The sequence below is a fragment of the Equus caballus genome, chromosome 5 (assembly GCF_041296265.1).
Source record: "Equus caballus isolate H_3958 breed thoroughbred chromosome 5, TB-T2T, whole genome shotgun sequence".
NCBI classification, from domain to species: Eukaryota; Metazoa; Chordata; class Mammalia; order Perissodactyla; family Equidae; genus Equus; species Equus caballus.
In genome coordinates, this window is record NC_091688.1 from 63,166,892 (window position 1) to 63,182,153 (window position 15,262).

The 15,262-nt window shown below is 53.5% G+C and overlaps 1 protein-coding gene across 1 annotated transcript; it reads right to left on the minus strand.

The window, feature by feature from the left end:
• Positions 1–1,383: 1,383 nt before the first annotated feature.
• On the minus strand, positions 1,384–7,459 carry PROK1 (prokineticin 1). Its single transcript, XM_001496367.5, has 3 exons — positions 7,026–7,459; positions 4,280–4,405; positions 1,384–2,693 (listed from the first exon to the last, which is right to left on the minus strand). Exons 1-3 carry the CDS (start codon positions 7,101–7,103, stop codon positions 2,574–2,576), a joined length of 324 nt encoding a protein of 107 aa, XP_001496417.2. The 5' UTR covers positions 7,104–7,459; the 3' UTR covers positions 1,384–2,573.
• Between the last annotated feature and the right edge of the window lie 7,803 nt (positions 7,460–15,262).

Genomic DNA, 15,262 nt, shown 5'->3' on the forward strand with positions numbered 1-15,262 from the left:
GCGGAGGGAAAGGCCGTCATGGAAGGAGCCTGGGTCTTGAAAGAGTGTCGGGTTTCACCTAATCCTAATTCAATTTAATTCTTCTAGGATACAGTCTTATTATGGATATACTATTCTTATAAGTAGATTCTTTTTATAGCTATATTTATGAAGAATCTAAAGAATTCTCACAAATATACTTTTCTTAGCCTTCCAGCCTCCCCTCTCTGCTCTTCAGACTTCAGCAAAAACAGCAGGGAACCGAGGCAGAAACCAATTATACGTTCCTCAAAATTCTGATATAAAAAATAAGGCTGGTCCGGTTAGATTAAATGGGTGGATCTGCCCAGTGACAGGTCTGCAGAGGGCGAGCTCCCAGGCGGGGATGGAGAGACGCAGTGGTGGGTGGCCTGTCAGTGTGCGCCACGCCTGGGCGTCCTCGTGCCTGCAGCCATCTTCCTCTCTGCTGGGCTGAGGCAACTGTATTGCCTCAGCCAGCATGGCTCTGCTGCAGGCAGGGCCCAGCATGACTGGGGACGGCATGACCTGGAGAAACCCATGGGACCTGGAGATCCAAGGGACAAGGATGGACAAACTGGAATCCTGGACATGGAAAGGAATTCCATATCCAGGACCTGAGCCTGAAATTTGGGGAGACAGAGACTGGTGGGCGGCAATAAGAGGCACAAGTCAGCAGAGCAGCCACGATGTCTGTCCAAGGAACCAAAAACAAAGAACAACCCCTGTGAGGGGCCCAGGCAGGGCGCTGCTGGGTTCAAGGGCAAGTGCAGAACAGCCCCTCAGGGAGGGCAGGAGCCCCTGGGCCTCTGAGAAACAGGGGTATACAATGTACTTTCATCTTACATTTGCATTTTTCTAGAGGAGGAATTGAGGTGAGAAGGGGCCATGGGGCCAGCAGCCCGGTCCTTAGAGGAAGCTCCCAGCCCTGGGTTCAGACAGGGAGCAGGGCCTCACCAGGCCATCCTTGATATGGACATTCTCACCCCACACGTAGTGGCCTGGTGGCATCAAGTATTCGACACTAAGCAGAAGGGACTAAATTGCAGAACTGGGAGTTACAACCCATCCAGATTTCCCCAGTGGAATCATGCCACCCAGATGCCAGCTCACAGCCCCCTTCCTGCCTCCAATCTACCGACCCATCTGAGCTGCACAGCCCCTGCCCGGAGCCCACCGAGCTGCCTCTCACCCTTCCTTTAAAGAGACCCTGAATCCACTTTTTCTGAAAATTGCCCTAGCTGGGAGGAACAGCAGTCTCAACCCGCCTCCACCGGCACAGTCCGGTCCTGCCCATCCCCCCACTCCCCATCCCCACCCTGACCCCACCCAACCCCACCCCCTGCCGCAGTGCCCACACAGGTGTAGCAGGAACACAACAGCCACTCGCCTCTTGTTCATGCTTTTATTCTGCAACTGGCAGGTCGGTGTGCACAGCTTCTGGCTCACCACGCTGTCCCGGGTGCGCCTCGGGCCGCGTCCAGGTGTGAGGTGCTGAATGGGCTGGGCCAGTGTTTTGAACAAGGATGGAGGCCAGTGACACAACCCCAGAGAAACTAGTGAACTTGAGGAAGCCCTTGCTCCCTTGGGAAGGCGCTGGCTGGCTGTGGGGCCTGTGCAGCCCGGCTGTGACCTCTGGGTGGTAGCTGCCTTCCTGTGATGGAAATCGCACCCCCTCCCGGAGCTGGGCAGAGGCCAGTCCTCCTCAAAGTCAAGGATCTGCTCTCAGGGCCTGATCCCGGGAAAGGAGCTGTTTAAGGTAACTCCCTAATTGCCTCCTAAAATGTCAATACTGATTAGATTGACTGCCACTATTTGCATTTTAATGGGGAGGCTGTGGGAATCGGGGGCTTCCCAGGTTAACTGGTAAAGTGTTAGGAGGGGCCTTGGGGCCATTGCAATTCCGACCTGGTGGGCAGCCACAGGCTGGTCAGGACCGGGCGCTGGAGGCCCACTGACTTCCCTGGCTCCCCACACCTGCCCCCAGGTCACTGTCCACTGTGCTCTGGGAAGGTCTGACCTGGGGCCTGGGGCCTACAAACAAGGAGCTAGTCGGCCAAGGAAGAGGAGCACCTCACAGGTTGACCCTCATGGGCCTCACGAAAAGGGCCGAGGCTCCGGCCAGGACCTGTGTCGGAACGTCCAGTTCAGGCAGAGAAGCACATGCAGGGAAGCGGGGGGGTCCGGGGAAGACAGGTCACCTCTGAGGAGAGGGAGGGTGGGCGACGCAGGGACCAGGGAAAAGACTCCCCTTCCTGTTCTTTCCACCCCTCAGGTGGCCTGGGCAGCGGAGAGGGCCAGTCAGGCTACCTCCAGGACCACAGCCACCAGCTGGACACCTTCAGCTTCAGGCCGGCCTGGCGGACTGTGTCACCGGTGGTATGTGTCTGCACACGTGCACATGTGCGCTAGGAAGGAGGGACTGAGGTGGGCAGTGTGAGGAGCAGGGAGAGGGCAGCGGGGGGCGGGGGTGGGAGGGGAAGCTGGGCCACGTGGCAGAAATAAAAGTCCATAAGAGGCTTCCCCAAGCTGTGCTCAGGAAGAGGTCAGCGGGTATCCTGAGACCAGACAAGCTCCTAAAAGTTGATGCCCTTCAAGTCGGTGGAGCAGCGGTACCTGCCGTCCGGGCCCCTGGCGCACAGCAGGTTGGGCAGGCAGGGACAGGTGTGGTGCTGGCGTTTTCTGAAGAAGGGGATCTGGGGAGAGAAGAGAGGAAGGATGACACCCTCACCAAAGGGAGGTGGGCTTCCTGGTAGGAGCCTCTGGTCAGCCCAGCCCTGGCCAATGTCTCATCAGCCCACCCCAGCACAATAACAGCCACTACAGAGGAGGAAACCGAGGCACAGAGTGGCTAAGCAATGTGCCAAGATCACACAGCTAGTCTATGGAGGAGCCAGGATTTGAACCCAGGCAATCTGACTATGGAGACTACGTGATCAGCCACAACATGATGCTGTTCACCCCCAACTCTAAAACCCCACAACCCGCAACACTGCCTCCAGATCCCCTCACTGACGCAGCACACACGTGCATGCGCGCAAACACACACACACATTCGTTGACTGAACATCACTTATAGCTCATCCATTATGTGCTCAACACTGGTGGGTGCCGGAGATGCAGCTAGACAGACAGACACTGTCTCTGCCCTGTGACTCACACCCAGAGGAGTGCTGAACCACTGAGGTTTCTGCAAGGTGGGTTGAACCGAAGCAGTTAGTGGTTAGGAGCATAGGTAGTGTCAGATTGCCTGGGTTCATATCCCTGGTCTGCCACTTCCCGGGTGTGTGACAATGGGCAAGTTATTTAACCTCTCTGTGCCTCAACTTTATTATCTTTAAAATGTACCTCATATGGTTGTAAAGAGGTTTAAACTACGTATTTACAAAAGGCACTTAGTACGAAGAGTGGCACGTAGTAAACACTCGGCTTTAGCCTTTATTACCACTGTTGTCCCCTTTAGGAATACAGATCTGCAGCCAAACCATCTCACACACCCAAGGGACAAGCACTGCTGCGCTGTCCCATCGTCTCTCCCCGCGCCTCCTCGTCCTACAGGTAGGCCATGATTGGGAGAGAGACTACTGGAGGATGCCCTGATCCCAGATGAACCCGGGGCTCCCGGGTGCGCGCACGTCCCAGAGGAACACGAAGTACCCTTGAACCACACGAAGCCCCGAAAGCGGGCTGGCAAGCCTGGGTCCCGCCCCGCGCAGGCCCCGCCCCTGCTGCTGCCTTCTTCCGACCCTTCAGAAGCAAAACCCGGTGGCCCAGCTTTGCCGTCTCGCCTGGGAGCTGGCTGTCCGGGGGTCGCAGGGCGGGAGCTGGGTGCCCAGAGCAGAGAGGAGTGAGCGCCTCCTTACGGTGTGTGCCCAGACGCCCGGCTGGCCTCGCCCTAGCCCGGCCCTGGACGGAAGGCAGTTTTGCAGGTCTTATTTCCCGTCCTTTAGGGAAGGTTCTTACGGAGCAAAGGACCTTCAGGACCCTTTCAAAACCTGAGTTTATCCGATCCGAAAGTGACTCATTGTATACGTGAGGTGACTGGTCCGCAGCGGTTATGCTGATGGCCCAAGACCCTTCAGCAAATGAGGAACTGGGGTCCCAGCCTCCAGATCGTACAGGCTGTGTGGTTAGCACCCCCCTCGAACCCAGGCTGCCCCCGAAAGCTAGGAGGCAGTGCCCGGCGTCAGTGCGATATGGCTAGAGCTGGAGTCAGAAAACTGCGGTTCCAGTCCCCGCTCTGCCTCGCTAGCTGTGTGCCCCGAGCAGGTCCCTGCAGTACCTTGTGGCTGCCGGGGTGGCAGTCGTCTCCTTCCCGCCCCAGCGGCGTGCACATCCGCAGCCCGCGCAGCCACAGGCTGACGGCGCAGCAGGTGCCCGGCCCGCACTGGACGTCCCGCTCGCAGGCCTGCAGGGGAAACAGGGGGGCCTTACTGCCCGGTAGTGCCCCCGGGAGAAACCAGAGGGAAGGGCCCCTCCAAAATGCCCCTGGGGGCTGGGGACGGCTGAGAGCAGCCCCCACCCCCACCTCTGCGCCTCACAGGACGCCTTGGACTGTGCGTCATTATTGCCCCTGCTCCTCTCGCGGCAGGAGGCTCAGAGCTCAGCGGGGCATCAGACCTGGATCTGAGGAACCCTCCTAGCTGCTCTGAGGCCGCTCAGTAAGGAGGCCGTCCTCCTCCTCTGACAAGTCTAGAGGGTAGGAGACAGAGCTTTCCTAGCGCCAGTAGATGCTCAGTGGATGCTGGTGGAGCTGAATTAATTTGAACTCCTAGACGGGGGAGGGGCCCTGACGGCCCCAGCCCCTAGGCATCAGTGCGGTTTCCCTGGGCAGGGACTCTCCAGCCCTGAGACTGCACCTGGGGTTGGTGCCTCCCCTCCCCACACTGGCACCCCCTTGGCCCTCACCAGAAGCCCAGCCTCATCTGAGGTGCCAGCACCCCAGAGAACAGGTATCTCCCCCAGGCTTCTCTGCTGGCCTCCCTGACCCCTAGATAGAGATGGATCCTGCGGGTTGGGCTCCCAGAACAGGGACAGAGTGGCCTGGTTTCTGGAAGGCGTCATTTGTAAAGAAAGCCACACAAGTCCGCTTTTAACAGGAGCCTGGATTGAGGAAAACAGAACTCTGAACTGCTCCAGACTCAAGGCGGGCCATGAGGGAGAAGCACCCAGACTTTCCACTTCCAGAGGAGCTTTGCGGCTTTTTGGAGCTGAAGTTCGGAGCTGAGTTTTGGTTGGCTCTTCTTCTCCAACAGGAGGCCGTGGAGCCCCCTCCGGCTGCCTGTGGGGGACGTGGCAGAACTGGAAGCTCCCAACCTGCTCGGCTCCAGGAGGGAAAGTGGGGGATGCCAGGGCTGCTCGTCACTCAGAGGAGGTGCAGGTGGCAGTCACCTGGCCATGCCAGTCTCTAGCCCTGTGAGGGCACATCTCACACACCGACCAGCCCCTGCAAGCTCCGAGTTAGGCCCAAGCAGACCCCACGTGACTCTCCTTCCAAAGAGGTGGGCCGTCACCATCCCACTGTGGGAGGAGGGACCACCCAGGACGGTCGCAGTCCAGGGAGCAAGGGAGTGCGGAGATGGGAGATGGTAGAACCCGGCTCTTCCTGAGAGTCCCACTCGGGGCCCCACAGGGCGTGGAGAGGGCAGGGAGGCTGCACCCGGTTCTAACCGCTGGTCACATTGGTCGCCTGTCGTGCATTCCTCGTCCCCTGGCTTTCTCTCTCACTGTGCTTTTCAAAGGGGCCCCTTGAAGGCTTTTCCAAGAAGATGCTCTCCCGTCTCTCTCAGACCTGCTTCCTGCCCCGTCTCTGGGCCAGATGTCAGAGCTCACGCGGTGAGGTAACCGGGCTTTGGGGCTGACCTGCTGCTCCCGTCTCAGTGGGGTACCCCAGCTTCTTTCCTTCGCCTTGCCCTCCGTCATCTTCCCGCTGCACAGCAGGAGGACAGCCTCCAGGGGGTACGCTCATTAGGTGTAATTCCACCCTAACAATTTGATTTACGCTCTGGGTTTCGAAAGCATTGGCTTGCCTTTACTATCTGTTCTTTGAACTGTCTTTTTTCTCTAAAAAGGAGAAGAAAGCAGTTTTCCTTTCTATGAACATTAAAAACAACCCGATTCCAGGAATTGTTTGGCATTTCTCTACATTTCCATTCTCTCTGTAAAAAGTCGGAGGAGGTTGAAATAAAAGTGAATTCCTCTCTCTCTTTTTTTCTGGTGGCTTTTGTCTGGAAACCTCTCAGGTGAAGAGTTACTTTCTGTTTTAATGAGACTGGTCCCACCGCCATAACACGACCTCTTCCCCGTCTGGGGGTGTTCCAGGTAAAGCCACCCTTCTGAGAGAGGGCCACACTCTGAGTGTTTCAGACACTGAAGTGCGCAGTGCCTGTGTGGGCGGAAGCTCTGATGTGAGGCTGGATTTCTCCTGTTATCTGATGCCTACTTTTGGGGACACTTAGCCAAATATGGCTGTCACCCATATTCCTATCAGAACTGGGCACAGAGTGAAAACACACTAACAGCGAGGGGAAGAAAGAGATTCACAACGGCCATTCCCATGAGTAGGCAAAGGGCAGGTTAAACATACCCAGTAGAAGTAATAAGGTCCCCGCCTTTAACTACGTCAACATGCTGCATAAATCAGACTTTGCATGTGGACCAGACCGTATATAAAAACCAAAACCTACACCACAGATAAATTAAGGGATGCTAATCCACTTTGTAAAGGAATTCCTTACTACACAATAGCAGTCGTCATTTTACCAAAGAGCTAAATTTCAAAATTTCCAGGGCCCTCCTAATGCACTGAAAACAGGATTTGATTCACAGACGGCTTCTCAAAAGCAGATCCTGTTTAGCAGAGTGGGGTGTACCTAATGGGACAATCGTGTGGGACCCCTCTCGGAAGTGCTGCCTGATGGCTAACGGCTCTGTCCTTCTGCTCTGCCTCCTGTGTGGTTCCTGCCTCCCCGCCCGTGCAGACCCTGACACCCTCCAGAAACCCAGGGTGAGAATGTGAGAGGACTTACCCCCGTGATCACGGCACAGTCGGACACAGTCACCAGGAGGAGCATGAGTGAGACTCGTGTGGCACCTCTCATGGTCATTTGGGGTGAAGGCAAAACACTGCTGGCCCCACTGCCACTGGCTTCCTCCTGCTCAGTTTGGTGCCATCAGCTGGGAAGACCAGGCTCTCCGGCCCCCTCCCTCCTCTCAGATTTATATGGTCCGATCCAGGCTGCCTATGGACGCCTGTCTCCTCTCTTCCCTTCCCCGTCACCAGTGTTATTCAGATGATCTCAGACACGAAGATGAGACCTGCATCCCTAATGACATCAAATCACCATCAAAACCAATAAAAAGGAACACATCGGGGGCTTTGACCGTCGCTCTACAGCTCCCAGGAACACAGCGATCCTGTCAGTTCTGTGCCTTGCACTCCGTAGTCCTCTCTGCCTCTGGCGCGTCCTTCTGTTCTGCTTGGAGCACAGGAAGGGCTTTGGTAATGGATTAAGGGATTTAAACATTGCCATTTATCCCTCTCTGCTCTAAACCATGCAACATACAGGACCATCCACTCCTTCACACTCGAGCCGACAGGAACTCTCTGGGCATGTACCGTCGGCTCAGCTCAGAGTTGGCGGCTGAGAGGACACAATGGGTGAGGCAGTGTCTCTGGTCCTCTGGAAGGTTAAAATTCCAATAGGGAGACATGAGACACTGAGACAACAAGGTCAGGCTTGTGGGGTTGATGTTCCTGAGAGATGCACATAAGGCCGTGCTCTGTAACAGGCTCAGGATGCACACCGGGTGTTGCTTAGTACAGGAACCAAAGGGCAAAAGGTGGGCCGGCATGCAGGTCCCTGCAGAGAAGTGTGCTTGGGCTGGAGTACAGCTAAGAGGTACGGGGAGCCACGCTGCTGCTTCCTGTCTCATGGGTGAGCATGAGTGGCCTTATTCATGGGCGAGCCAACACCGTGGCCTCAGATGCCAGTCTTGTGGGAGGCTGACTTTGGGCATGGTCCCTTCTGCTGGGAGGGGAAGGCCCTGGCCCCAGACCCCCCTATGCCAGACAGCCCAGAGAGAGCTCCCCAGATAGTTTGTCAGACAATCTGACTTCCCTCCACAGGGATATAAGCTCTTACTTCCCATGGTCCATCCTGCAATGTGTTAATAGGTGCTATACACCCAAATAAATAAACAAAAGGTTTCTACAGTCAAAGCTTTAGGAAACACTGATGACACAAGTTCAACCAGCTTTTTTACTGCAGGACTTTTCAGGGCCTTTCATATGCTAACAAGCATTTCAAACACCAAGCAGGGTAATGCAATTTGCAGTATTTCCCAAACAGATTGATACACAAAATGCTTTCTTCTTGGCATGTCTCAGGGGGATAGGGTTCCCACATAGGAATGTTGACAGGTGTGTGTGAGTACAGAGAGAGAGGAACCAGCACAGCCCCCAAGAGCTAGATCCCAAAGACGCACGTGTTGACTTCTAATCCGAGATGGGTCATCAGCTTCATGACCCTGAGAATGGTGTTAACGTCCCTAAGCCTCAGGTTCCTGTCTGCAACAGGGGGGTGATTGTAGAATAACATCATGGGGCTTTGTGAGTCTGCGTCCATTTATTAATTCATTGATTGTGTTTGTTTATGACCACTCTATCAAAGGCAACTTCTTGATGCTGGCAGTAGATCAGTGAGCAAAACAAGGTCCCCACCCTCACATAACTTTGATTCTAGCCAGGGAGAGAGGTAATAGATAAACAAATAGATTTTAATAAAAAGGCTAGGTGTGGTGAGTGCGATTAAAAAGGAAGGCAAGGGAGGGGGACAGAGTTTGACAATGGGTGGTATTTAGACGGGGTGGAAGTTGAGAAGGCCTGATAAAGTGAAGGAGTGAACTGGGCAGAGCCTGGGGGGAAGAACATGTGCAAAGGCCGTGTGGCAGGGCCCTCTTGGTCAGTTCCAGGAGCAACAAGGAGCGTGGTGAGCAAGGTAAGGGAGGGAAGGGTAGGCCATTGGAGCAGGAGCCAGGGGTCATGCCCTGCCAGCCTGGCAGGACATGGTGGGCGCCTGAGTGCAGGTGTGATGGGAGCCCTTGGAGGGTTTGGAGCAGGGGAGGAGCAGGATGTGATCTACACTTTGAAAGGATCTCTCTGGCTGCACGTGGAGAAATCAGTGACATGATGCATGAAGTGCTTAGCACAATGCCCGGCACATAGCAGTGTTTGCTAACTCTTGGCGATTTCTATCATAAAAAGACAAGCCTGTCTCCTTAACATAAAATTCTCTCGAGAGGTGAGAATCAAAATAATAAGTCTGTATGGCCCACCTGTACACTGTGACACTGAGCCAGGCACACAACAGGAAACCGAGAGACCACCCCCGCCTGTCAGGAACTGAAGGGACCCGGGGAGAAGGCAGCACCGTGCTGGGCGCTTGGAGGAGCTCACAGAAGCAGCCCTGTGGGCTCTGGGTGCCCTGCACGGACCGCCCCACCCCACACGGGTCACCTGGCAAGACAGCTGATTCTCAGGCTAGCGCCTCTGTCTCCTCCCACCTCCCATTCTCTCCCTGTCCCCCCTCAGCTCCGCCCCTCAACACGCAAAGCTAGTTCTCCCACACAATGGCGTGAAGAACAGTGGCAAGAAAGACTGCTGCAAACAGAACCAACAGTTGATGGAGAGCACTTTATCTATCTGGAGCAGTGGCGCTGGAGGAAAGGCCAGTGTAATAAGAGGAAGGCGAGGGAGGGACGTGACTTGATGGGAATCTCCGAGGAGACCTTGGGGAGCCTTGGGGCTTCTTTACCCAATTACTCAATTAAGCAAACATCTGCCGCGGCCTTCCACACGTCAGGACCAGTAGCTCACGGTTATTGGGTCTAATTTCTCGCTAGAACATGGAGTTCTCCTGTTCCTGTGTAGGTGGATTTCAACAGTATTCTTGACACATTTGAGCCAGATTAGGGTTACTTTTTGGCCGACAAATGCGGTGCAGAAAAGCAGAGTGGGAAGGAAAGGACCGCCCTGAAGCAAGCAGGTGGAAACCAGAGGAGACCAAGGGAGGAGGTTGGAGGGGAGAGGAGCGGGGAGGAAGCGGAAAAAACGGTGCCAGTGCTGGCAGTGTACTCGCTGCCCTTGAGGGGGAAGAAAGCCAGTGAGCGTGCGGCCAAGGCTTTCCTGGACTTGGACCGTCTGGAGGGAGTGAGGCGGGGGCAAGGGGCCGCCGCCGTTCAGGGATTGTATGAGAGGTCTGCGCCTGGTGACTGGGGCCTGGCCCCTGCTTCTCTCCTTATTTTATGCAGTGTCACCATTTTCCAGGACTGTACAGCTCTGTGTGTGTGTCTGTGTGTGTGTTGAGCAAAGGCCATTCTCTCAAGCACAGAGCAAACCCTGGGACAGACGTCTGGGCCTAGGTCAGCTCTGGCCTGGAGTAGTCCCCTGGAGATTGTTCACCTTCAGTCATAGAGTAAGTTGGACTCTGAGAGGGTCTGAGGCCCCTTCCAGCTCCACCATGAGTTCATTGAAAGGGACTGTGTGTCTGGGGGCCTCAAGCTCCTGCCCGAGTGTGACAAAATGTCATCACTTGATTGTCAGTTCCTTGCTAATGATTAAACAAGAGTTGACTCTGACTCATTTAAGATAGGAAGTGGGGCCGGCCTGGTGACATAGCAGTTAAGTTGGCATGCTCTTCTTCAGTGGTCCAGGGTTTGCAGGTTCGGATCCTGGGCGCCAACATACATACCACTCATCCAGCCATGCTGTGGAGGCATCCAACATACAAAATAGAGGAAGATTGACACAGATGTTAGCTCAGGGCCAATCTTCCTCACCAAAAAAGAGAAAGAAAGAAAGCTCTGAAGAAAGAAATATACGGCCTACCAATGGAAACTCTAGCATCCCAACCAGGGGTTCTCAACCTGGGTCACAGCCTCACAAGGAGCTCATGAACAGAACTCAGAGGATCCATGAACTTGGGTAGAGAAAAGAATTGTGTCTATTCTCACTAACTTCTAGCCCAATTTTAACATTTTCTTCTATTGTACCTGTAAGCCACAAACACAGAAGTATTAATAGTACCTCTGTCTTTGTCACCAAGAGAAACTACAATGTTTCAATATCCTATTACTGTTGTTGCAAATAGCTCAAAACGTTTCTGTTCCTGACTACAGGCAGTGGTGGCAGTCGTCAGGCCCCCGCGAGACAGCGGTATTTGATGGGTTAATAAGGAAGCGCATATATTACCATATCACAAATTTGTTTTTAACATAAATGTTAACTGTATTTCAATATAATTGATTTCCTTTGTAATCTTACACATTTTATTGTATACATTTAAAAACATTATTCTGAGCAGGAGTCGTGGGCTTCAAAGGGGCCCGTGATACAAAAATAGCTATGAGCTCCTGAGGCAGAGGAGGAAACCTAAAGAAAAGATTCGGTTTAGTGAGGTGTACAGGCATAAGTTCAGGTTAGTTAAAAGAGAGAACCTTAAACTGGACACATTCGAGAAAAAATTGTCAAGAAGGAGGAGAAGGGGGGGGAGGAAGGGGAAGTAGAGGAAGCGGCAGCTGACAGGGCAGGCAGGGGAGGGCAGTCTCTGGGGACGGACAGAACGACAGGACTGAGAGAGTAGAGGGTAGTGTCCACATCGAGAGGTCGCAGAAAGAGTTGGTTCCTAATCTGGGTCCAGGGAGACTCGATCCGGGGCCCCTGAGTCTCCCTAACCCACACACATCGTATACCCCCGTCTACCTCATCTTCAGAACCCTTTGGGTTTTAAAAAGCCAAGGACGAGGTTCCCAGCAGTCCTTAAAGCTTGAGTCCCCACTCAAGCTACTTTGATCCCAACTGTCTAACGGGGTTTCCAATGATTGCAATGATTACAAAGACCTCTCTACTCTACAACTCACAGACGAAATTAAAGAGAAGACACCACTGCAACAGTATCAGATAATAGCAAGTGCCTAAGAATAAACACCCCACACCCTGGACCTGGGGACCGCGGCCATCCTGCCACCATCAGTATCGCAAGCTCTCTGCCCACTGCAGCCACTTCCACTCGGCCTCGAACGCGGCCCTCTTCTCTCTTCCAGCTTGCACTGCACAGTCAGCTTCTAGAAAGATAGGCTACATTCCTTTCTCCTGTTCCTTCAGTCCACTCTAGTCTTGCTTCTGCTCCCACCACACCAGTGAAATCACTTTCTGTAGGTCACCCTTGTCCTTCTAAATGCCACGTGCAAAATGTCCTTTTCAATCCTCATCTCACTTAGACTTTTGTGGCTTTTGGCACAGGCAACTACTCTTTCTTTAAATTCTTCTCTCTTCCCAGGACACTGTTTCCTCCTGGTCCTCCCCCTTTTTTCGGCCTCCTCCAGAGGTCTCTCTGCTCCCCTCCAGCCCTTCAACAATGCTGTTCCCTGAGGTTACACACTCAATAGTCTCCTATCCCTCCACATGCACCCAAGTGAACTTCACGGCCACTGAAGTGCTTATGATCCCAAATCTGTACCCCCACCCAGGCCACCCAGGCTCCTTGAGTGTCACCACATTGATACCCCACTGGCACCTCACATTCTCAGGCCCTGTCCTCCAGCATCCCTTTTCACTCTCACCCCTAAACCCATTTATATGCTCAGGGTTCTTTGTTGCAAACAACAGACTCCAGTCTGACTGGCTTAAGCAGAAAGGGAATTTAGTAAAGACTAGTAAGCAGCTCACTCAATTGTTTGGGGTCTTGAGAAACAGGATGGAGCTGCACATCTAAGAACAATGCCCAGAACCACACACAGAATTGTCTAACGAGGAAAGCACCTCCCAAAGGCAGATCTGCTGCTGACATCCAGGCCCCCAGGGGAGCCTCTTTCTTCGTGTTGCTTCATTCGTACAGAAGGTGCACGTGGGCTGTCTGACTGTGGACCCGGGGTCTCCCACCTGCACCCTTCCACAAGGGCACTGACTCATAACAGAATACAGGGAAAGTGTTCAAAGCTCTCGGGCTGCCTGCTGCCCCGTTCTTCCTCCTGTGTCCCCTGCTCAGTTAGTGGCACCACAAGGCACTTAGTAGCCAAACCTGGGAGTTGCCTAGATTCCTGAATTTCCCTGTTTTCATTAATCATCTAATCCTGTCACTTGGACCTGCCCTGGAACTCAGATTCTTCCCTCCCTTTCGGTCTTCACCACCACCGTCTATTAACATCTTCCCACCTGGCCCCCTCCCTGCAGGCTTACCTGTCTTCAGCCCCTCTTCCACACAACCCAGAGATCTGCTCTTCACCTCTTGGAGACCAGAAGTTCTTCAAGGACTCCTCACTGAGCACTCAGCTTGCCATCCAAGGGCTTGAATGACCTGGCCCTGCTCTCCTTTCAGCTTTATCTCCCATCATCTCTGTTCTCACACACTCACCTTTCCAGCAACTTAAAACTACTCAGAGCTCCTCACCGGGCCCGTTTGTTCCATTCCTCCACACCTTTCACATGCTGGTCCCCTGCCCTCTTGTCTGGATGGTCAAGCCCTAGGTTCCCATTGGAATCCAACCACTTACTAATGGTATGAACTTAGACAACCTATCATGACTCTCTGAACCTCAGTTTTCTCTTCTGAAAAATGAGAATGATACCCCCTCCCAGGTGCGTTGTGAAAAGTACACGACGTAACTCTGCGGAGTGCTTCGACACCATAGCAGATTGAAAGGTGGCCCCCCAAAACATGTCCCCATCCCATTCCAACCTGTGATCTTATATGGAAAAAGGGTCTTTGCAGATGTAATTAAGTTAAGGATCTTGACGTGAGATCATCCTGGATTACCCGATGGGTCCTAAATCCAATGCAAGTGTCTTTATAAGAGAGAGAAGAGGAGACAGCCATGTGAAGGTGGAGACGGAGCCTGGAGTGATTCTGCAACAAGCCAAGGAATGCTAGGAGCTACCAGGAGCTGGACGAGACAAGGAAAGGTTCTCCTCCCGGGCCTTTGAGGGAACAGGGCCCTGCCAACACCTTGATTTCTGACTTTTGGCCTCCAGAACTGTGAGAGAATAGATTTCTGTTGTTTTAAACCACCAAGTTTGTGGCCACGTGTTAGGCAGCCGTAGAAAACTAGCACAGACGCTCAATGGATTTATCTGTGCTCCTCCTCCCTTCCGCAACCCTGCCAGCAGGGGCCCCGTCAGGGATGCTCCCGGACTAGGGACAAAGGAAGCCAGGACCTGGCCAGCCAACAGCACATCAAAACCCTGTTCCCTTTACATGCAGTCGCTACGGAGAAGGCCTCTCTGAAGAGCAGTGTGGACAGAGACATTGCTCCAGGAAGAGAACAGGCTTCCCAGATGTCCCAGAGCAAGGAAACCCAGGGAACCAGACACAAGCAGCTGGTCTACCAGCTTCGCCGCTCAAGGGCAGGGCAGGTAATTAGCTCTCATGTATCTTGACTTCTTAAAAACACCCCAGGAATTTACAGCTGTGTTTGTTTGTTTCTTAACATCTTCTAAGAAGTGCTGGAACACTTTTTACCTGCGGAAATATGTGGGCCCTGTGGCATCTGATTATTTTGAAGAAGCTCCTCCGTCATGATTCCTAGGGCTCTGCAGGACAGGCCTGGGCTGGCCGAGGGCAGTCTGGGGGAGGCCAGCCACAGGAGGGAAAGAGCGTTCTTTCCACAGCTCCCCAGCATCCACTGCAGGAGACCACTTTGTATTTTCACTCTCAAGTTTTAGTCTCAAGGCAACTTTGTCTCTCCCTACCCCCTCACTCCACAGAGAAGGAGCTGAGCCCAGAAGGGAATTGCCTAAGGTCACACAGTTAGACAGCGAAAGAGCCCACACTCTTGACCCAGCTATGGCAGAGGAGGAAGAGAACAAAGCATAGAATGAAGAAGTCTGATTTTGAATCCTGGCTCAGCCACTTAAATCACAGGGATTCCCTTACTTCTCCCCTCATGTGTTTTTGAGAGGACCAAAGGAGAAAGTGTGTGCTGACAGACTGAACTGTGATGTCTTCCACTGAAGTGGGACATAGGTCCTCAGCCCCACAGGAACCCTCATCATTTAGTTTTAAAGTTGAAAAGGAAAGTAACCAACCGTCTTCTCAGGTCTTGGGGGTGGGACTCTTCCTTAAAGAAAATCTGTGTTGATTTGGCAGAGCACTGGGAAGGAGACCCAGCCAGGCCGGACCTCGTCACAAGCAGAGTTTGTACCTCCTCCGTGCCTGGCCACCATCAGGCACAGGATGGGGGCTCTCTCAGGAACTGCAGGCGGGCTGAC

Bases quoted from the DNA above. Each gene is read 5' to 3' on its own strand.
- PROK1 (XM_001496367.5), bottom strand. From the start codon at position 7,103: ATGACCATGAGAGGTGCCACACGAGTCTCACTCATGCTCCTCCTGGTG. The intron at 4,406-7,025 runs GTAAGTCCTCTC...TTTCCCCTGCAG, and splicing joins ACTGTGCCGTGATCACGGGG to GCCTGCGAGCGGGACGTCCA. The intron at 2,694-4,279 runs GTACTGCAGGGA...TTCTCTCCCCAG, and splicing joins GCCACCCCGGCAGCCACAAG to ATCCCCTTCTTCAGAAAACG.